The following is a 24,438-nucleotide window of genomic DNA, read 5'->3' on the forward strand; positions in this document are numbered from 1 at the left end:
CTGAACTAACTCGACACGAATCATGCATGATATAAAATTATTACAACATTTTCACTGTCAAACATGTATTCATATGTCTCTCCAAGGGACAGTTAAGTCTGGATTATTCGAGTTTTGAAAAGGATCGGACATATCCAATCATCATCACTCGTGCACACAAAAGTTTTCGTTTTCCAGTAGGGACGTATCTCTAAATGCTAGTCGCCGAACGTCGGGAATTCCGATCACTTCGTAAATCACCTCCGCGAAAACGGAGAATCGAGCCGGAAAATCACCGGATCACGCCGCCCCCTCCACGACCTGCTGCAGCCGCCCCGAACAAGAACTTCCTCCGCACGTGCTCCGCCCTGGCCGCCCCCATCTCCCGGGCGAAGCTCTTGTCCCGGGCCAGGGCCAGCATCTTCTCCGTGAAGGCCTCCGGGGCGGTGGCGCACAGGAACCCCGTCCTCCCGTCCAGCACCGTCTCCGCTGGCGCATGCCACCATGGGACGGCCCAGGCACATGGCCTCCAGCGGCACGATGCCGAAGTGCTCGTGGGACGGCGTGTAGAGCACCGCGGTGCAGCATCCACTTCAGGTCGTTTGAAGGTGACGGCGTCGTCCACGCCCAGGAGTACCGAGTAATAGAAAGAACGGTTCTGTAATGATCAAAAGGGAGGAATGTCAGTTCGATGAATTTGCCGTGTGCGTGTTCTGGGCATTTTGATTTCTATATCCAGAGGGAGTTACTTAGATCTTTTACTTCTACTGTTTGACAGCGGATTGTATGTCATTTGGCAATCTGCCAAGTAAAGACTATTCCATCTGAATGAATCTGGCAGGGGAGAAGGGAAAATGACGATGGGATTTTGTTGCACGCTTTTTAGAATGTAACTAGTGCCTTATTCATTTATTCCATTCTCTAAAATAAAATAAGGGAAAACAAAAATAGTTACCATGGAAACAACAAAAAGAAAACAAAATATTTTCATTTCGTTCAGGAACGTAGAAGCAAAACGGTAAGCTCAAAACTTTGTTGTGAATAAGTAAATCAATTAATTTTTGCTGTGAGAATATAGATCGAATCTACTTTAGTTTTAAAAAATGTTGCTGTGAGCAAATTTTCATTTTTACAAAACAAAGGATAAATAATAGAGAGGCAAAAGTGCACATCTGTAGCAAATCAACTAACACCCCTATAAACTAATAGATACGTCTATTTCCGCCTATAAAACGGATATCAGCCTTTCCATGTAATTTATGGTCAAACAGTATGAAAATTTCATTAAATTCTTGATTTGATTCATTCTTTGTGCTGGTGTAAGGACACATTCAGTCGACAGATTGCATTCAAATAGTCATTCGAAGTCATTCAATTTATTCACGACGGGTCCCAGTTAAGATACCTTGTTATAATCCTGAAAGCAATTTCAGTGCAGGTTAGAGTCAAATCATTCATAAATGACTTGAAAAGAAATGTTTTTATATTTTTGACGGAAAAAAAATAGCATTACAAGCAAGCAAGCAGTACCAATGTCTAAGGGGGGCTCTAGTCCCCCTTATGGGTGCCCATGGCTTCATATAAACATTAGTTTATAGTGGCTCGTTTGGAGAACTGTGGTCTTAAAGACGGCGGTTACTAAATGGATCCACTCAATCGGACGTCCAGAGATTTTGCATTCTGTGGATTTTAGCAAACCAAGCACATAACAACTTTGATGGATTCAGACAGCTACGAAATGAAAAAAACAAACCAGATTGTACAAAACCATAGCTCTTTATTGTACAAATACATGAAAAGCCGTAAAATATACATGCGAGTGGCCATCGCAAGCACCTTATTTGTGAATTACATAAAACGAGGAAGTTGCAACAGAATAGTATGCATCCAGGAAGGCAAAGAAGGGGGGGGGGGGCAAACCCTTTGAGGGGGTCAACTCAACCCATTCATTCCCCCCACGAGGTTGATGTCAATAGATAATCACGCTTTCATCCAACTCGGTCCCTCTACTTTTCCGACTTCAAAATAAACGAACGATCGAAAAATGATATAATGGTTGATTTGTGTGCTAAAAGAAAGAAGAATTAACTCACAATAAGTGTGCCCTTTGTATTATTATTTCATAAAAATTAAAACATAACTTTAAATTGGAAGAAGGGAGTCAACCACCTGACCATCTGTCCCAATTTTTGAGGCCGTGTTACAAATTTTTTAAAAAAGGTCATTCAGTCAACAATGACATTAACTTAAAAAAAATATGAATTTTAGGGACATCGCCCTCCCAGCCTGCCCCCCTGCACATCTTTTGACCCCCCCCCCCCCCACTTATTTGGGGCACCAGCCGCATATAGTAAAACAATCACATCCAAAACAATAGATTCACAGTTACAAATTTCATACTATGTTACATTTCAGTAAAACAGTAATAAAAATATTGAAACAATCATTCTTAAATGATTCTAACCTCTAAGTTAATCCCCCCCCCCCCCCCATGTTCATTCACGCCCATTCATATTGCTTAGTTTCATGCTGGGTGCCAAATTATCCATCGTCTCATTCGTATATTCATGTAAAACAGCCCTATTTCCCCCCAAATTCACATGTACTTTCTCTTAGTTCATGGGGCTCCTGAATCCTGAATGTGTCGCTACAATTTCAGGGCAAAACCAGGTTGAACAGGTATTCAAAAGCAGTCTCACGAAATAATTTTGAAATGAAAACGCAAAACAGAGATAGAATCAAAAATATATCAAGGCTGAAACAGATCCAACGGCTACATACAGACCTTCCTACACATCCAGAGTTAATGTACTTAATGCCGATTGCATTATTTGAAAAACTAAAGATTAAATTTTAAATTTAAGCAATCTTGATTTTGGCAACCTTTGCCCTTCATTTTGGCGAGAAAGTTTGAAAATGAGCCTATAATGGAAAAGTGCCAACTCACTCAGGCTTTAGCCGCTCTCGTGGTTTATACAAAGGTCAATTTTGCCGCTGAAATCTACCCCTTCCACCTCAATACAGTTATATTTGCAGAACCCTAATTCAAAAAGACTCGTGTATTAATTATAACACACATTAAGAATTTGTAATCACATTAAGAATTTCGGTTCTATCTTATTTTTTTTGAACAAATTATTTCTGTTTTAATAGATTTTCGAATCAAACAAACCCTTTCGAATGAAAGATAATCCACCCATTAGTTAAATGAAGTTATAAAAAATATGATAATCCAATATCAAAATAAAATATCATAAAAATGTAAAACAGTTTGCTTAATAAGTAGATCATAGTATTGATAAGTTTTTGAAGTTTCATTAAAATATAAAAAGAGAAAAAATGAACCAAAAATGGTGGCGAGGTAAACGTAATTCTTCATTCTCTGCCGAGGCAGAGAGTGAATGAGTCGAGCAATGCACTTACGACTGAAAAGTATAACACATTATTTCACAAAAAATGATATGGAGGGTTTTGTCACGGAGGTCAAAATGCAATTACAAAACTAAACATGGATGAGTACATCTTTTAATATTCAATGTTGTTCAACTCATTTTACTGAACTAAGAACTCGACACAAATCACACACAATATAAAATTATCACAACATTTTCACTGTCAACCATGTATTCGTCTGTCTTTCCCAACGCCTCCTATATACTAAATGCCTAACAACTTTGCCTCAAAAAGAGTTCCTCCACTGGTACACAAACAATGCTACCTGGCGGCAATTACAAGGATGGCGTTGCTATGACGATGAATCCAAACAATTCAAACATTTGCTTCGCAAGTATCGTCGGATATTTATTAGAACTGTTTTCATCTTTTGCTTTTTGGTTATAACCATTTGTTCAAATTAAATCTCTTGTGAAATTTTCGTCTCTGTGTATTTTTTGTTTAGAATATCGAAGTGCTTTAAAGATTAGTGCGGTTTTTTTTCTTTTTTTTGAAATGTAATCATTTCAATAATGCCTCAAACATGTTGTATACCTTTTTGCACTTCTAGATATAAAAGTAAAGAAAAAATAAGTTGTCTTCAAATTCTTGCTGATGTAAATCAGCGAGCATTATGGCTAAATGTCATAAAAAAACAATTTAAATACATTTTCTTTTTCCAGGTGGAATTATTATATGGTTTTGTGGAGTGCCCCACAATGCAAGTCGATTGCCATACCTCATATCAGTACCTTATATCATATAAATTTATAAAAATGTATCACACTTGCTCTAATTATTTTTTAAAAATGAATGAATTAATAGAAATAATAACTTTTACGATAACTTTAATATTGATTTTTTGATGTTTTTTATAGTTTATTTTTTCAATTAAAAAGAAAATTAAGGTTTACTTAATTACGCATAATAATTGCAGTAATTGTTCTTTACATTTAAAGCATTACTAGTAAATAAATTACTTCTTTCTTAATTACTCTTTCTTTCTTTATTTATTTTATAAATCAAAATCTTACCGATCTGCGTATATTTTTCCGAATTGCGGGTAAAAAACTGTTGACGAACGCAGATTTAAATCGTTAAATATTCAGCTATTAATTTCTCATATCTTCCATTGATGGCAGTAGCGAAGGTACCGAAATTGCTTACTGGACACATTTCGCTCAATGTTAAAAGCTAGAACTTGATGGGCATTTAGTATTTAGGAGGCGTTGGTATTTCCAAGGGACAGTTAAGTCTGGATTATTCGAGTTTTCAAAAAGGATCGGACATATGCAATTTTCGTCACTCACAAAAGGTTTCGTTTCTGCGATAGCTGTCGTTTTCTAGTAGGGAGGTCTCTGTAAATTCTAGTCGCCGAATTCCGATCACTTCGTAAATCACCTCCGCGAAAACGGAGAATCGAGCCAAAAAATCACCGGATCACGCCATCCTCTCCACGACCTCCTGCAGCCGCCCGGCGAACGCCCCGAACGAGAACTTCCTCCGCACGTGCTCCGCCCCGGCCGCCCCCATCTCCCGGGCGAGGCTCTTGTCCCGGGCCAGGGCCAGCATCCTCTCCGCGAAGGCCTCCGGGGCGGCGGCACACAGGAACCCCGTCCTCCCGTCCAGCACCGTCTCCAGCGGCCCGCCGCTGGCGCACGCCACTACGGGACGGCCCAGGCACATGGCCTCCAGCGGCACGATGCCGAAGTGCTCGCGGGACGGCGTGTAGAGCACCGCGGTGCAGGCGTGGAGCAGCGACCGCTTCAGGTCGTCCGAGGGGGACGGGACGAAGGTGACGGCGTCCTCCAAGCCCAGGAGCCGGGCCAGGCGGGCCAACTCGCCCAGGTGCTCCCGGTTCTCCGCCACCCGCTCGTCGTGGCCCCCGGCCACGATCAGGTGCGCCGCGGGGGCCGCGGCTCTCTTCTTCAGGCACTCTGGAAGAAAAGAGAATATTTTGAAACAAATTTCATCTCATGCAGAAAAATCGTGGCTTGCTATTGATACATACAGTTGCGATGCGTACTTCTGGACCAGATGTATTGCATACTGTTGCAATATGTGGATCAATTCATGTATTTAGAAACCAACATTCAGAATCTATCTATATTACTATAAATTTTGTAAATAGTAATCATTTTTAGGTTCTTAATTTGTTGTACTCTTACTAAATTTCTCTACATTTTCACTCGAAGTGACTTTAGTTTTTGGCCTTTATGCTGGCTTTTTCTGCTATGAACCCTTTAACAGTCAAACCTTTCTGGTATGAATGAATATCATTTTTGAAAGATAATTAAAAAACGAGAACAAGTTTCATCTGGTGCAGAAACTAGAGGAATGATAGTCTGTACGTGGAAATGTGGCACCTGTTCATTAATAAGTATAACATATGGCATGGAAGAAACATAAAAGAAAGTCAAAAATAAAAAAACATTTGTCAAAAAAAAAAAAAAAGCAGGATGAAGGAAACATGTGCCTACTTTTTACATTACTTTAACCCTCAACGTAAAGTGTTATTTAAAATACAATGTGTGAAGAAAGGTTCGGCTCCAATCTTGATTTTCAATGTGTAAACATGGAGAAGATCACTAAGACATTCAGGGTTGGCAAGTTTCTGCCGAGGCGGTTAAAACCACTGGTAGAAACCGGTTAAAACCGGCATGGCAAAAACCACTTTCTGCCACTTTGAGGCAGAAACTGGCAAAAACTCAAAATACAAATTTAATTCTTGGTATACAACTGAAAATGCATGGAAAAAATATTTAATTGTTAACCAAAGTACTGTAACTTTATTACAAAATTATCACGATTCAAAATCAAATGTTACATTGTTTGGACCCTGCAATTGCCTTTTAGAAAAGATGGTTTCAAAAATCTAAACAGGCTCTCAATTTACTATGCACAAATGAGAAATTTTATAATCTTCTTAAAACAGAAGAGCTAGCAGACAATGCTTCAAGGAGCAAGCACTGTTCGTGAAACTTTCATCTATTATGTAACTGGTCCAGCATGTAGTAACTGCGGTTGTGGTAAAAATTTGACTGGAAAAATAAGTTTTGAGAAATGGGACCAATTTGTTTTGCAAAGCTGTGACATTAGGTACAAAATTTAGGCAAGTAAAATTCTGGCACTTCTTTCTTGAAGCACATGACATAATAATTTCAATCACAAATAATTTAGAGGAAGTATAAGTGAGCAAATTACAATCGATAATGCCTGTTTAATTCTGTATGTCACTCCTCTTTCCTAAGCACCCGGTATGATTTTTTATCCTTTGTTAAATTAATCCAAATACTACAAGCCTTGGCAATTGGAAAGTTCTTTTTCTGAACTAAATCAAGGGCACAAGCATGGGATTTTATTATTTTTTTAAATGATGAAGTGATGGTTAATTTTTTAGTTCACTTAAACAAATATCATTTACTAATTACTTGAGTTATTAAAGACATGTTTTAAGTTTTTGCCAGTTTCTGACGGTTTTTACCGGTTATAACCAGTTTCTGCCACTGGCACGGCAAAAACTAGTTTCTGCCGGCAGAAAGCCAACCCTATACATATTGTCTGTGAAATTTTATCAGCATTAAGATAAAAAAATTTTAACTCTGAAAATCGATAAAAACGGGTTTTTTTTCTATGTTTTGAAGGAACAGCATTAATGAAAGAGATTTTCTTTTAAGAAATTAAATCTATTTTTGTTGATAAAAGTAATTTTTTGAAAATACTCACAAGCAAAACTTATTATATATATTTTTTTTTTAAATTGATATTTCCGTTTGGGAACGTTGACGTTCAAAAGGCTAAAAATACGGTCAAAACCCGTCTCAAATAAGCGTATTCTTAATGTTTCAATAAGATAACTGAAAATAAAATGTTAGTCTCTAAATGTGAATCTAATCCCGTTAAAAGCGAAGCAAACAAGCAAGTGAAATCTTTTCCCCTATGAGTAAAATAGTTGAGCGCATCAAGAAAAAATACTAGTAAATAAAGCAATAAAATAACAATATTTTCACTTTTTATTTTCAAGGGAGAATAGCTCGACTTATTTCATAAGCAGTAGTTTTAAATTTCAAAAAAAAAAAAAAAAAAAACTTACGTACTAGATAACGGGCCTCCCTCCCCTGGTATTTTGTATTGCAAAATACCTTAGGCATTGCCCTAAAATGCAAAGAAATTCCGAGAGTCGACTGAACATCGAACACAAAATTGAATATCCATATGATCACTGATCGTAAATATATCAAGATAATCTTAATATATAAAAATCAATGTCCTGAGATAACATATATATATATATATACATATATATATATATATACATATATATATATATATATATATATATCAACGCACAGCCAAAACCACTGAAGCTTCAGACTTGAAATTTGGCAGGCATGTCCGCATGATTACGAAAGTAACCACTAAGAAAGGATTTTTCGAAATCTCAATTAGTTCGGGAGAAATTTATTAAAACCCCTTCATTTCTGCGAAATTAAAACCTGTCATTGAATTCAAATCCCTTATTTTCGAAGGCTTTCCTCCATTCAAATTATTATTCAGTACTTCATCTCAACTTTTGGTCGATAGAGAACTATAAATTTGATATTGTTTTTGTTTCTCACGTGGTTCTTCGAGGCTTTTCTCAAGTCAAATCATAGTGTTTCTGTCTTTTGCTTTTATTTTTTCAAAACTAGAAACGAAGTTTTTAAGAACATCATCACAGGCGGACTATCCTTTTGAATTTAGAAGAGTGCAGTTTCCTGTTAAAGTTTGCTTTGCCATAACCATCAATAAGTCACAAGGACAGATATTAAAAGTAGCAGGGACCGATTTAAGAGAAGACTTTTTTTCACACGGCCAATGTTATGTAGCTTGCTCCAAAGTCAGTTCATCAAGCAGCTTAATAATTTTAGCACCAGAAAAAAAAACTAAAAATGTTGTATACAAAGAAGTTCTTGCTTAAACATAGGTATATCAATAAAATGTGGATGGCCTGTGTTTGCAAAGATAATCAATACTTTAAAAGGATCGTTAGTAACAGTTAAAGATCGGTTAAGGACAAAGGCATATATGTAAGAAGTCCAGGGGCCCCAGGATCCTCCCCAAATTAGAAAAAGTTATAGGTAATAAGTAATTATTATAATGGATTTTCGAAACTAGGTGCACCAAGCACTGTTAACCCCTGCTAATTCCATTACCCGAGCAATGCCGGGTACGGGAATGCTAGTAGTAATATAAAAATATCAGTAACTTCAGTGTTAATTTATAGTAGCGGAGTTATTATTTTTGATATAGTTTGCACTATTATGATATTTTTTATTTCTTTCTTTAACTTACATTTTTCGTTTCGCATTTACTTATAAACAATAAAAATAACATGAATAGAACTATGTATTCTTTTAAATCGGTTTTTATCTTTGAAAGACAAGGTAGAACAAATTGATTCATTTCTAGAAGGATAATGGCAAAGTAAGCAGTACTATTCAACTTTCAAAAAAAAAGTGTAGTATAATTAACAATGTACGTGAATTCACACATTGACCTATAATACATACACCCCAAAACCTTTCTCTTTAAAGTATAACAAAATAAATCAAAACTTGATATCTTTCACTATATTCTTTTATAGCCTTATATATCAATGTTCGTTTTGTAAATGAATTTAATTATCTAGAGAGGAAATAATTAGATTTTAGATGAAAATTATGCGCAAGGAAGGGGCATTCTTCTCATATTTAGGTTTATAAAAAACTAGAAGTTAAAAATTTAGCTTTTTATTTACGTTTTCTATAATTCTCTGGATATTTTGTAATTCTAGATTATCATTAATAATCTCGATCATAGACTGGGAATTGAGTAAATTTTACCGCTACAGCAATATATTTAAATAAATAAAACTGGAATTTTATACTAATAACAAAACAATAAAATATAATTTTAAAAGAAATTCCTTAAGGGTTCTTACGTCTCCCTTCAGTAATGTACGCATTCATTTAAATGCAAATTTTACTAATGTTTATAACAATGAAATTTTGAAAATTTTTGTTACAAGAAACAAGAAAGGTTTTGAATTTTAAGAACTTAAATTATTAATTTTTAGTGCATTTTTGGTCACTATTCTTGCAAGCCGAAAGATAATCAAAGAACAAAATTAAGATATTTCTTCTATGGTGGAGAGAGAGAGAATCCAGAATCCTCTCTTCAGTTGTCATATAACTTAGAAGTAATGTAATGTATTAGAAAAATATGGATAAAATATTTTATGTTATGAACTGTCAATAAATAGTAAAATACTTTAATTTTCATGTTGTAGTCGAAAGTTTATACTATCAATAGCGCAATATTTTCGTCTGAAATGTTCTTCTATTAACTTAGCTCGTAGCAAGTTGATGATAACTATGAAAAATAAAAACGAAATACCGAAAATTTTCTTATAATATTCCTTTTTTCGACAAAGACTTATGGTTCATGTTTACGCTAAGAGATAACATAAGAAAAAAAAATCCGATTCCAATTTGAACTCAAGTGTCGATGGCGCTAAAAGAATCGAGGGCCCCCCCTAAAAGGAAAAGAAATTTGAGATGTATTTTTCTAATGAGGGTGTCTTTAAATATTTTTTGAGAGAACCTCCAATAGCTGTACATCGCAATGCCTTTTTCTACGAAAAAAAGAGAGAGAGCAGTACTTACCATAAAAGAATTAAAATGGGCCTTGAGGTTTTGGAGAAATTGAAAATGATGGTTTATTCGAATTACAGAATTTTTAGGTCCGAACCCAACCTGCAACAGTTTGATATGACTTACAGGACAAACTTGCTGCAAGTTCAGTTCGTGGGGACTACAAGGCTTGCATCAGACTTGCAGACTTGTCACATCCATTTTGATGCAAGTTTGCAGAATTGCAAAGCTGCAAGTTTGCTGCAAGCAAAAAAATGCTATGCAAATTTGATATGAACTGGTAGCAAATTTGATATGACAAAGCTCAGTTTGAAGCAAACTTGTCACAGCAAAGCTTTAGTTGCTTTGAACTTGCAGCAAGTTTGATACCACAAAAATGACTTTCCTACTGGTTTGCAACGAACTTGCAGCAAACTTGATAAGACTTGCAGGACAAACTTGCTGCAAGTTCACTTCGTGGGGAAAGCAAGGCTTGCATAAGCTTGCATCTCGTTTGCATCTGACTTGCAGACTTGGCTCATCCAATTTGATGCAAGTTTGCAGAATTGCAAAGCAAATTTGTTGTAAGTTTGCTGCAAGCAAAAAATGCTATCTGGGAAGTTTGCTGTTCACACAGCTGCGTTTGAATAGAAAAAAACATACACTTTTTGCAGGGGACACATTCGACCTGGATCTCAATTCTGAGAAAACATTTTCTTCTAAGACCGTGTGATCAAGGGAATGAAACACGAAGCGAACCCCAACTTAAGATTTATCACCCCCGTCCGAGTGGTCAGAAAGATGGTGGGGGGATTTGAATGGGGTGGATCGTCGTTTTAATGAGTTTTGTTAGTAGGAGGTGGGGAGTAATAAGATACAGGAAATAAGATAAAGAAGAAGTAGAGGGCAAAAAACGCAAGTAAACGGACAGCGAACAGTGTGGGAATCAACTGACTTTCAGATGGTTCCTCAAATGTTATAGATAAGGCAGTTTTTGCTGGACAAGGGGTGTCATTTTCTGTTCGTTTTCGTGGTAGATCAACAGCTCTATTTTGGTCCAAAATCTTTTTTTTTTTTTGCCACAAATGAGTAAAACCGGATTTTTTTGTATGCGCATTCATTATTCTCAAATATTGAGGGGGACTTTTGACGAGTTCAAAATATTGAGGGGGACGTGTCCCCCCTGTTCCCCGTGAGCTTCAGTAAAAATCATTCAAGTTAAGAAGATCGATTTTTTACTTTTCTCTCGATTTGACAAAACGAAAATCCCCTCATGTTGCGAATCAAGTTGAACTGCCGAAGAATGAAGACGTATGAAGGCACAAAAATGTAATTCCTGTTAATTTTTCAGTTATTTATTTTCATTTAATCTGATGCTCGTATAAATTAGAAATTAGGTTTCATGCACGAAAATTAGCTTTAATTTTAATGTTTTAGGAGAGTTTTATGATAAAATAAGATTGTTTCTATATATCGAATTTTTTTTCCGGCGATTTGCTACTTCGATATATGGAGGTCCGACTGTATTTTACACTTGGGGGGCTCTTGTTTTTAGGGGGTTGGCTTCGCGATATCTAGGGGGTGGGCACCCCTGCATTGAGGGCTTTCTCCTCATCTGGAAAGGAGAAATTCCTAACCTAAAATACGCTCCGAGACAGGGGTGCCCACAGGGGGTGATTATGGCGCAAGTTGCGCCATCAGCATTTTCGGGGGGGGGGGGGATTTTTTAAATTTATTTTTTTTAATGTATTTCTTGATTTATAGATTTTTTTAAATTTAGATTATTCATTTTATTCTGTTTATATTTCATTTCATTTATTTATTTAGTTTGTGTTTGGCGTGGCAGAGAACCTTTCTAATAAAATAATAATAATAATTAAAAATAAACAAATAACAAATTTAAAAAAAAGGAACTAAAAAACAAAATAAATAAAAAAAAAATATTTTTGAAAAAATAAAATTAAATTGAATTAAAAAAAGAGAACTAAAAAAATATATAAAAAAGGGAAAGAGTTGAGAAACATTTTGGGGGGGGGGGGGGGGATTTGCATCATTGAACTTGGGGGGTCGGCACCCCTGCTCCGAGACCCAGCAGATAAGAGCGTACATTCCCGGCGTCGAGAAATCTTCGAAATTCAGCGATCGCCGTTCGAATCAAATTCGAATGCACTCTACACACACCGAGGGTGGAAGATGAAGATGCCGAGGAGCGGGAGTGACGTCACTTCCTGCGCGACCTTCGGGTGCCCCGGGGCACACAACAGCTGGCGAATCGCCTCGCCTCTTCCCGCGCATCATTCCGGAATATCGGAAAGATACTGCGCCGTGTCAAAAAGCTCCTCTCCTCTCTATATATCGAACCCGTTTAGAGCGAGCGACCAGAATTCGACGAAGACAAGGGAGTCGGTAGATAGCGTCTGGTTCAGAAGACTATCGGATGCACAATTCGTTTTATTTTTTTCGGCCACTCGGGCGCCCGACCCGTCATTTCGAACTTTATTTCCACAAGAGGGGGGAGGAGGGGGGGCAAGCAATGCAAACTTTATGGAGAAACAACAAAAACCACGCGCAACTGTTTGCGAAAATATTTATTCAAAGCCGGATGGCCGGGGGAGAGGGGGGCATATCCCCCCCCCCCCCCAATTTTCTCAAGTTTTTTTCCTTCTTTTATTTTTTATTTTTCAGCTCTCTTATTTCATTATTTTTACAAATATTGTTCATTTACTTATTTACTTTGAATTATTATTATTCTTATTACTTTATAAGTTATTCTTACTATTTTATGTTAAAAGTTCTGTGCTACGACAATGAAATACACACACAAACTAAATAAATGAAATAAAATATAAACAGAGTACAATAAATAAAAATAATTTAAATTAAAACTAACTCAATAAATAAATTTTAATAAATTAATATATTTTTTAAATAAATAAAATGTAAAAAAAATCCCCCCCCCAAAAAAAAATTAATGGCGTAACTGGTGCAATAATCCCCCCCCCCCCCAGTGGGCACCCGTCTCATTACGATCTGAAAATCTGGATTCAAGTGACATAATCAAGGAGTCCAAGTAAGGAATAGGTAGAGCAGTTCTGCAATAATCAAAAGGGGAGGAATGTTAGTTCGATGAATTCGCCGTGTACATGTTCTGGGCATTTTGACTATATATCCAAGGAGTTACTTAGATCTCTTACTCCTATTTCATTAAACTCTTCATTTGATTCCATTCTGTTGCTTGCAAAACGCTTCCAGAAGTTCCTTCTTTATGTGTTGGTGTAAAGCAGATTGTAATTCATTCACAATGGGTTCCAGTTAAGATACCTTGTTATGATTCTGAAAGCAGTTTCAGTGCAGATTAGAATGGTTAAATCATTCATAAATGACTTAAAAAGAAATGTTTTTACATTTTTGGCGAAAAAAAAAAAAAGCATTACAAGCAGTACTAATGTCCATAAGGGGGGCTAGAGCCCCCTTATGGATAGTGAATTTTTTAAAGGTCATTTAGTCAACATTGACTTTACCTTTAAAAAGGTTAAATTTCAGGGGACCAAGCCTGCCCCCTCCTTCGACCCCCCCCCCCTTTTTTGGGCACCAGCCACCTATAGTAAAGCAATCACACCCACAAGAATAGATAGAGCACAGTTATAAAATTACATATTATGTTTCTCTTTGGAATGTTTATGTCTTGTTTCTTGTAAAACTGCATCAAATTCTTATGTAGTTATTCTCTACTCATAGGGCTCATAAATGTCTTGGTACATATCGAACAGTGATTCAAAAGTAGGCTCAGGAAATGAATTTGAAATGAAAATACAACAGAGATGAAAGAAGCCAAAACAGATTATAGTGTCAAAAACCCCTTTAGCCCGGCTGTTTTACTTGGTGTTGATTCCTTAATAGAAGACTCTTGATAGTTTAGATGCCCTAAAAAATTATATGAAATTAATCAGATGATTTAACACTTCAATAACAAAATTAATTATGCAAATTTATAATTTTATTAATTCAATAAAAAGGAAAGATTTCGAACATACAATTTTCCACACATGTCTGTCATCGCAACATTTGAAATGAATTAAAAAGATAAAAGTGATTCAAAAGTAGTCTCAGGAAATGAATTTGAAATGAAACAGAGATAAAGAACCAAAAACACATGAACAGAGCCAACGGCTACTTATAGACCTTCCGTCGCATCCAAAGTTTATTTATTTTATGGCAGGGTTGGCAAGGATTTAGATAGTATGGTAAAAACCACGGTATAACAATGGTTTTCTCCACCTTGTCCAAAACCAGTGTCTAAAGATGTCCAAAACTACATTTTTGGAGAAACTATTTTGTGAGAAAATATCAAAACAGAGCAAAATGTGTCAAAGTCATGTTTTACGTTGAATATTTTTTCCATATGGACATTCAAGTATAAATATATATATATAACTTATTTATACAGCTGTTTTTAATTTAGTTAAATAGAACTTGAATCCTTCATTAAAAACTTCAATTTGCAAACGCATGAGTTCTTTTTTAAATCCCATAATAGTAACCAAATTTTTTGACATTTATGCACATGTGCAAAACAAAGTTCAAAAATTGACTTAAATGCAATAAATGATCTATAGTTACAGAATGTATAATATTCAGGGCTGGATTTAAGGGAGGGCAAGCGGGGCTGCTGCCCTGGGGCCTCCACAACAAAGGGGCCCCCACAATAAAGTTTTTACAAAATATCCTAACTTTCACGAGTCGGATATATACAGTAGAAGACCGTTATAACACACACCTTGGGACCAGAGCTTTTGTGTTATACAAGTTTTGGCATTATATAGGTCATTTCACAAATTTTGAAACTAACATTCAGAATATATCTATATTAGCACTTCAGAATGAGTTTTATCTACAATGAGTATTAAAGTACTAATTATACAATGAGTCATTCACAAATAAATATGTTTCTTTATTAAGAAAGTGAATTATCCTGTACTTCTGCTAGCTCCATAGTTTGCATAACAGCTGCATTTTCAAGAGCCATCTGGTATTTACTATGAGTACTCATTTTCAATTTAAAAGCATTGAAATAAGATGGAAAGATGAAAAACTGTTTCAAAATTTAATTTTCCTAACAATTTTTATGTTTACAAGGCAAAATAGGAGGATTTTTTCCAACTTCAAAACTTATTGTTTACTTCTGAAAAGTTGTGCAGTTTATAGAGAATTGCGTTATACAGGTGGGGTTATAAAGGTATTCTACTGTATATCAAAATATTCGGATATATATATGAAAGTATCGGATATTTTCAAAATTATGATCTTTTCGAACCCTGATATGCCTTAAGGGCCTCCACACTTCCAAATCCGACCCTGATAATATTAAAAATGCGAGTAAAAAAAAATAAATTGCACGAGTTTTAAAATATAAGTTCATATATTTAATGATCCATTTATTGTTCTTTAATCTATGATTTGAAAGAATTTTCGTTAAAACATCATGCAAAGCAAAAACCATTAAAAGTAAGCTTTTTTTTTTTGCACCTAAATATTACAACCTTATCATCATATTCAACTAATTTTACTGAACTAACACGACACCAATCACGCATGATATAAAATTATCACAACATTTTCACTGTCAACCACGTATTCGTCTGTCTTTCCAAGGGACAGTTAAGTCTGGATTATTTGAGTTTTGAAAAGGATCGGACATATCCAATCATCATCACTCGTGCACACAAAAGTTTTCGTTTTCCAGTAGGGACGTATCTCTAAATGCTAGTCGCCGAACGTCATTCCGATCACTTCGTAAATCACCTCCGCGAAAACGGAGAATCGAGCCGGAAAATCACCGGATCACGCCATCCTCTCCACGACCTCCTGCAGCCGCCCCGAACAAGAACTTCCTCCGCACGTGCTCCTCCCCGGCCGCCCCCATCTCCCGGGCGAGGCTCTTGTCCCGGGCCAGGGCCAGCATCCTCTCCGCGAAGGCCTCCGGGGCGGCGGCGCACAGGAATCCCGTCCTCCCGTCTCCAGCAGCCCAGGCACATGGCCTCCAGCGGCACGATGCCGAAGTGCTCGTGGGATGGCGTGTTGAGCACCGCGGTGCAGCGACCACTTGAGGTCGTTTGAAGTGACAGGGTCGTCCACGCCCAGGAGTACCGAGTAATAGAAAGAACGGTTCTGTAATGATCAAAAGGGAGGAATGTTAATTCGATGAATTTGCCGTGTATACGTGTTCTGGGCATTTTGATTTCTATATCCAGAGGAGTTACTTAGATCTTTTACTTCTACTGTTTGCCAGCAGATTGTATGTCATTTGGCAATCTGCCAAGTAAAGACTATTCCATCTGAATGAATCTGGCAGGGAAGAAGGGAAAATGACGACGGGATTTTGTTGCACGCGTTCTATAATGTCACTAGTGCCTTATTCATTTATTGCATTCTCTAAAATAAAATAAGGGAAAACAAAAATAGTTACCATGGAAACAACAAAAAGAAAACAAAATATTTTCATTTCGTTCGGGAACGTAGAAGCAGAATGGTAAGCTCAAAACTTTGTTGTGAATAAATAAATCAATGAATTTTTGCCGTGAGAATATAGATCGAATATACTTTAGATTTATAAAAAGTTGCCGTGAGCAAATTTTCATTTTTACAAAACAAAGGATAAATAATAGAGAGGTAAAAGTGCACATCTGTAGCAAATCAACTAACACCCCTATAAACTAATAGATACGTCTATTTCCGCCTATAAAACGGATATCGCCTTTCCATGTAATTTATAGTCAAACAGTATGAAAATTTCATTAAATTCTTGATTTTATTCATTCTTTGTGCTGGTGTAAGGACACATTCAGTCGACAGATTGCATTCAAACAGTCATTCGAAGTCATTCAATTTATTCACGACGGGTCCCAGTTAAGATACCTTGTTATAATCCTGAAAGCAATTTCAGTGCAGGTTAGAGTCATCAAATCATTCATAAATGACTTGAAAAGAAATGTTTTTATATTTTTGACGGAAAAAAAAATAGCATTACAAGCAAGCAAGCGGTACCAATGTCTAAGGGGGGCTCTAGTCCCCCTTATGGGTGCCCATGGCTTCATATAAACATTAGTTTATAGTGGCTCGTTTGGAGAACTGTGGTCTTAAAGACGGCGGTTATTAAATGGATCCACTCAATCGGACGTCCAGAGATTTTGCATTCTGTGGATTTTAGCAAACCAAGCGAATATCAACTTTGATGGATTCAGACAGCAACGAAATGAAAAAAACAAACCAGATTGTACAAAACCATAGCTCTTTATTGTACAAATACATGAAAAGCCGTAAAATATACATGCGAGTGGCCATCGCAAGCACCTTATTTGTGAATTACATAAACGAGGAAGTTGCAACAGAATAGTATGCATCCAGGAAGGCAAAGAAGTGGGGGGGGGGGGGGGGGGGAGGGCAAACCCTTTGAGGGGGTCAACTCAACCCATTCATTCCCCCCACCAGGTTGATGTCAATAGATAATCACGCTTTCATCCAACTCAGTCCCTCTACTTTTCCGACTTCAAAATTAACGAACGATCGAAAAATGATATAATGGTTGATTTGTGTGCTAAAAGAAAGAAGAATTAACTCACAATAAGTGTGCCCTTTGTATTATTATTTCATAAAAATTAAAACATAACTTTAAATTGGAAGAAGGGAGTCAACCACCTGACCATCTGTCCCAATTTTTGAGGCCGTGTTACAAATTTTTTAAAAAAGGTCATTCAGTCAACAATGACATTAACTTAAAAAAAAATGTGAATTTTAGGGACATCGCCCTCCCAGCCTGCCCCCCCCTTGCACATCTTTTGACCCCCCCCCCACTTATTTGCACTTTTTTGGGGCACCAGCCGCATATAGTAAAACAATCACATCCAAAACAATAGATTAATAGTTACAAATTTCATACTATGTTACATTTCAGTAAAACAGTAATAAAAATATTGAAACAATCATTCTTAAATGATTCTAATCTCTAAGTTAATCCCCCCCCCCTTGTTCATTCACGCCCATTCATATTGCTTAGTTTCATGCTGGGTGCCAAATTATCCATCATCTCATTCGACAATCCTCTTTGGAATGTTTTATCTTCTTCATGTAAAACAGCCCTATTTCCCCCCAAATTCACATGTACTTTCTCTTAGTTCATGGGGCTCCTGAATCCTGAATGTGTCGCTACAATTTCAGGGCAAAACCAGGTTGAACAGGTATTCAAAAGCAGTCTCACGAAATAATTTTGAAATGAAAACGCAAAACAGAGATAGAATCCAAAATATATCAAGGCTGAAACAGATCCAACGGCTACATACAGACCTTCCTACACATCCAGAGTTAATGTACTTAATGCCGATTGCATTATTTGAAAAACTAAAGATTAAATTTTAAATTTCAACAATCTTGATTTTGGCAACCTTTGCCCTTTGTTTTGGAGAGAAAGTTTGAAAATGAGCCTATAATGGAAAAGTGCCAACTCATTCAGGCTTTGGCCCCTCTCGTGGTTTATACAAAAGTAAATTTTGCCACTGAAATCTACCCCTTCCACCTCAATACAGTTATATTTGCAAAACCCTAATTCAAAAAGACCTGTGTATTAAATAACACACATTAAGAATTTGTAATAACATTAAGAATTTGGGTTTTACCTTTTTTTTTTTGAATAAATCATTTCTGTTTTAATTGATTTTCGAATCAAACAAACCCTTTTGAATGAAAGATAACCCACCCATTAGTTAAATGAAGTTATAAAAAATACGATAATCCACCATCAAAATAAAATATCATAAAAATGTAAAACAGTTTGCTAAATAAGTAGATCATAGTATTGATAAGTTTTTAAAGTTTCATTAAAATATAAAACAGAGAAAAAATGAACCAAAAATGGTGGCGATGTAAATGTAATTCTTCATTTTCTGCCGACGCAGAGAGTGAATGAGTCGAGCAATGCACTTACGACTGAAAAGTATAACACATTATTTCACAAAAAATGATATGGAGGGTTTTGTCACGGAGGTCAAAATGCAATTACAAAACTAAACATGGATGAGTACATCTTTTAATATTCAATGTTGTTCAACTCATTTTACTGAACTAAGAACTCGACACAAATCACACACAATATAAAATTATCACAACATTTTCACTGTCAACCATGTATTCGTCTGTCTTTCCCAACGCCTCCTATATACTAAATGCCTAACAACTTTGCCTCAAAAAGAGTTCCTCCACTGGTACACAAACAATGCTACCTGGCGGCAATTACAAGGATGGCGTTGCTATGACGATGAATCCAAACAATTCAAACATTTGCTTCGCAAGTATCGTCGGATATTTATTAGAACTGTTTTCATCTTTTGCTTTTTGGTTATAACCATTTGTTCAAATTAAATCTCTTGTGAAATTTTCGTCTCTGTGTATTTTTTGTTTAGAATATCGAAGTGCTTTAAAGATTAGTGCGGTTTTCTTTCTTTTTTTTGAAATGTAATCATTTCAATAATGCCTCAAACATGTTGTATACCTTTTTGCACTTCTAGATATAAAAGTAAAGAAAAAATAAGTTGTCTTCAAATTCTTGCTGATGTAAATCAGCGAGCATTATGGCTAAATGTCATAAAAAAACAATTTAAATACATTTTCTTTTTCCAGGTGGAATTATTATATGGTTTTGTGGAGTGCCCCACAATGCAAGTCGATTGCCATACCTCATATCAGTACCTTACATCATATAAATTTATAAAAAATGTATCACACATACTCTAATTATTTTTTAAAAAATGAATGAATTAATAGAAATAATAACTTTTACGATAATTTTAATATTGATTTTTTGATGTTTGTTATAGTTTTTTTTAAATTAAAAAAAAAAATTAAGGTTTACTTAATTACACATAATAATTGCAGTAATTGTTCTTTACATTTAAAGCATTACTAGTAAATAAATTACTTCTTTCTTAATTACTCTTTCTTTCTTTATTTATTTTATAAATCAAAATCTTACCGATCCGCGCATGTTTTTCCGAATTGCGGGTAAAAAACTGTTGACGAACGCAGATTTAAATCGTTAAATATTCAGCTATTAATTTCTCATATCTTCCATTGATGGCAGTAGCGAAGGTACCGAAATTGCTTACTGGACACATTTCGCTCAATGTTAAAAGCTAGAACTTGATGGGCATTTAGTATTTAGGAGGCGTTGGTATTTCCAAGGGACAGTTAAGTCTGGATTATTCGAGTTTTCAAAAAGGATCGGACATATGCAATTTTCGTCACTCACAAAAGGTTTCGTTTCTGCGATAGCTGTCGTTTTCTAGTAGGGAGGTCTCTGTAAATTCTAGTCGCCGAATTCCGATCACTTCGTAAATCACCTCTGCGAAAACGGAGAATCGAGCCAAAAAAATCACCGGATCATGTCATCCTCTCCACGACCTCCTGCAGCCGCCCGGCAAACGCCCCGAACGAGAACTTCCTCCGCACGTGCTCTGCCCCGGCCGCCCCCATCTCCCGGGCGAGGCTCTTGTCCCGGGCCAGGGCCAGCATCCTCTCCGCGAAGGCCTCCGGGGCGGCGGCACACAGGAACCCCGTCCTCCCCCCGTCCAGCACCGTCTCCAGCGGCCCGCCGCTGGCGCACGCCACCACGGGACGGCCCAGGCACATGGCCTCCAGCGGCACGATGCCGAAGTGCTCGCGGGACGGCGTGTAGAGCACCGCGGTGCAGGCATGCAGCAGCGACCGCTTCAGGTCGTCCGAGGGGGACGGGACGAAGGTGACGGCGTCCTCCACGCCCAGGAGCCGGGCCAGGCGGGACAGCTCGCCCAGGTGCTCCCGGTTCTCCGCCACCCGCTCGTCGTGGCCCCCGGCCACGATCAGGTGCGCCGCGGGGGCCGCGGCCCTCTTCTTCAGGCACTCTGGAAGAAAAGGGAATATTTTGAAACAAATTTCATCTCATGCAGAAAAATCGTGGCTTGCTATTGATACACACAGTTGCGATACGTACTTCTGGACCAGAGGTATCGCATTACAAAACTGTTGCAATACACGGATCATTTCACTTATTTAGAAACCAACATTCAGAATATATCTATATTACTATAAATTTTGTAAATATTAATCATTTTTACGTTCTTACTTTAATGTACTCTTCCTAAATTTCCATTCATTTTTGCTCGAAATGACCTCAGTTCTCGCAACTTGGCCTTTGTGCTGCCTTTTTCTGCTATGAACCATTTAACAGTCAACCTTTCTGGTATGAAAGAATATAATTTTTCAAACATAATTAAAAAATTAGAACTAGTTTCATCTCGTGCAGAAACTAGCAGAATGATAGTCTGTACGTGGAAATGTGGCACCTGTTCATTAATAAGTATAACATATGGCATGGAAGAAACATAAAAGAAAGTCAAAAATAAAAAAACATTTGTCAAAAAAAAAAAAAAAAAAAAGCAGGATGAAGGAAACATGTGCCTACTTTTTACATTACTTTAACCCTCAACATAAAGTGTTATTTAAAATACAATGTGTGAAGAAAGGTTCGGCTCCAATTTTGATTTTCAATGTGTAAACATGGAGAAGATCACTAAGACATTAGATGCAGCGATCACTAAGAATAGGATAAGTATGCAAAAGTATACTAAGTGAGCAGTCACCAGGAGTTAAAGTTTTGAAAAACACCGAAACACTACTCAAAATGAGCCAAAAATAATCGTCATGCCTGAAAACTGCACCTCTGTTTCATAACTTTAAAGCGTCCATTGTTGAACAACACTCGAAAATATTGTTACAAATTCTGTGAATAGTAATTATTTTTGTGATTGATTTGTCGTAATCTAGCTAAATTAGGCGTTTACTAAATTATCTGTCATCTAAAATTATTGTAGCAACTTAACCTGTAAATAGTTTCTTGTAATGAATATACGGCCCCCGTACATTCGGCTGAAGTATACGATCCTTCTATTTTTTTTTTCTTTTTCATTGATAAAATTTGTGAATGAAATAAGAAAGTGTGGAACGGTGTAGCATTTTCTGGAATAGTTGAGAGTTCTCTTTCGGTGTGTATAAAAGCCGTTATGCGTGATAAAAAGTTCAGTTTCGATTGAGAATTCGTACCGAGAGTGTATTAGCTCTGTTTATTGCGAGACATCTCGCTGTATTGTTTTGCGAATTTGGAAGTAAATACGTGTGTTGTAGAGTATTCTTTCATGTTAAAAAAAATAATAAATAAAAATAAATAAATAAATAAATAAATAAAATATATATTTAATTACTTATTAAAATTAACATAAAATTAGATTGAATATAAATTAATTTTTTAGTATCTTAACTGTAGCCAACATGTGATTGGTCCATCGATATTCAAATTAGCTCCTTGCTGTTGGCCAATCAGGTGTTGGCACACATGTGCTGCACATGTAACTGCATTTCTAACTGCATGTACACATGTAACTGCTTTTCCAACTGTTAGTTTTTCAGCAACATGTTTTTATTTTTACTTTCTTCTATATCTAATATATAGAAGAAAGTATTGGATTCGTGCAAATTTTCGAATTTTGAATTTTGACGGATTCGAACGTTTTGAGGTGTGCTGAGTTCATTTCGACTATTTTTGGAAAATGTCTGTCTGTCTGTGTGTGTGTGTGTGTGTGTGTATGTATGTGTGTGTGTATGTATGTGTGTCACGTCTGTGTGTGACCAGTTTTTTGTGGCCGCTCTACAGCAAAAACTACCGCATGAAATCGAACGAAATTTGGTACACATATAAGCCCCTATGTGAACTTGTGCCCATTGGTTTTTGGCGCGAATTCCTCCAAGGGGGGTGGAGCAATGGGACGTTTTTTGAGTTACGCGTGCTTGCTATTCCTCAGGAAGTAACTGGCGGAATCAAACAAAATTTGGTCCATATATTGCCATTAACAGGAGCAGGTGCTGATTCAATTTTGGTGTCAATAACTCAAAGGGGGGTTGAGCTATGGAACGTTTTTTGTCGTCAATTGTGACTGCTGTATCTCAAGAAATAACGAACGGAATCAAACAAAAATTTTTTGACAAGTAGCCCTTAGTGGGTATAAGAGCTGATTTCATTTTGGTGTCAACAGCTAAAAGGGGGCTAGCGCAATCACCCGTTCTTTTTTTCCATTGTGAGTGCCCTATCTCAAGAAGTAATGCTACGTTCTGGTTGAAATTTGGAATTTATGTGAATCCATTTGTGAACAGGCTTTGGTTCAATTTTGACTCCAATCGCTCCAAGAGGTGTTGATTTTTTTTTTTTTTTTTTTGAATAAAAATAGCTTTATTAATGCAACAATAAGAAAGATCAATCGTAATAGATTGTCGTCTGCGTATTTCCCGTGATTTTAATTGTATGGAAATGATCGGAAATATTATCTCAATGATTTAAAATTTTTAACTGTTGCCATCTTATGTTTGTTAATAAATAAAATATTTGTAATTAATTCAAGCAAGGCTTTTAAAATAACTTTCAATTTTCGCTCTTTGCTTTGCTTTTGCAATAATTCAGACATTGGAATGGTCGTCAAGTTTCTGCATGTGTAATTTTGTTTTCATTGGGAATATTGCTTCCTCGTCAAGCATGGGGAGGGATCAGAAAAAAAAGAAAGATGTAGAAGAAAGTTTCGTGATGGCCACAACATACTAGTTTTTCTTGCAAGAAGCAAGTGGTGTTCATGTTAAATAAAGGATTTTTATAGAAAGGTTTCTACTCTTTGAAACAGATAAGTAATTTTGAATTTTATAACATGTGTAAGCGTCGAGTTTACGGTGTTGTGTGATATTGGCCTAACTGCTGATGATTCATTTAGCAGTTGTTGACGATCTTTCCTGTACATAGTGTAAATAAATTCCTGTATTCTTAATCAAGAACTGTGTCGTCCTTTCAAGAAATTTGGAAGTCGCACCGGATCCATTACAATATCATGATATCACATCCGATATTTATTTTGAATACATGATATTTTGATATTTTCGATACTTATTTTTTTTCTGCGGTATTTTCAATATAAAAATTATATTAATCATAGTAATATATTGTTCATTTATATTTGAAAACAACCAGAAAGTTATGTACTATATTTTAAAAATAGATTAATACTGTTACAAATTCTGTAAATAGAAATTATTGCAGTAACGTAACCTGTAAATAGTTTCCCGTAATGAATATACAGCCGAGCCCCTATACATTCGGCTGAAGTATACGATCCCCTATTTCTTTTTTGCTCATTGATAAAATTTGATAACGGTCTACTATTTTCCAGAGGCGTTTCGAATCTTGTGGAATATTTGACAGATTTCTTTCGATGCTTATAAAAGCGTCCCGCATGATAAAAAGTTTAGTTTCGAT

At 36.4% G+C, this 24,438-nt stretch overlaps 1 protein-coding gene across 2 annotated transcripts in view; it reads right to left on the reverse strand.

Moving 5' to 3' along the window:
* Nucleotides 1–4,306: 4,306 nt before the first annotated feature.
* Nucleotides 4,307–24,438, reverse strand: part of LOC129232586 (alpha-1,3/1,6-mannosyltransferase ALG2-like) — a 41,179-nt gene continuing 21,047 nt past the window's right edge. Inside the window, exon 3 of one of the 2 annotated variants that reach the window (XM_054866719.1) lies at nt 4,307–5,348. In XM_054866719.1, the coding sequence (XP_054722694.1) occupies nt 4,852–5,348 (497 nt within the window). In that variant the 3' untranslated portion in view covers nt 4,307–4,851. Of the gene's footprint in view, nt 5,349–20,492; nt 20,993–24,438 lie in introns of those variants that run through there. The other variant, XM_054866718.1, reaches the window with a different exon arrangement.

This window comes from Uloborus diversus, unplaced genomic scaffold (assembly GCF_026930045.1).
Source record: "Uloborus diversus isolate 005 unplaced genomic scaffold, Udiv.v.3.1 scaffold_13, whole genome shotgun sequence".
NCBI classification, from domain to species: Eukaryota; Metazoa; Arthropoda; class Arachnida; order Araneae; family Uloboridae; genus Uloborus; species Uloborus diversus.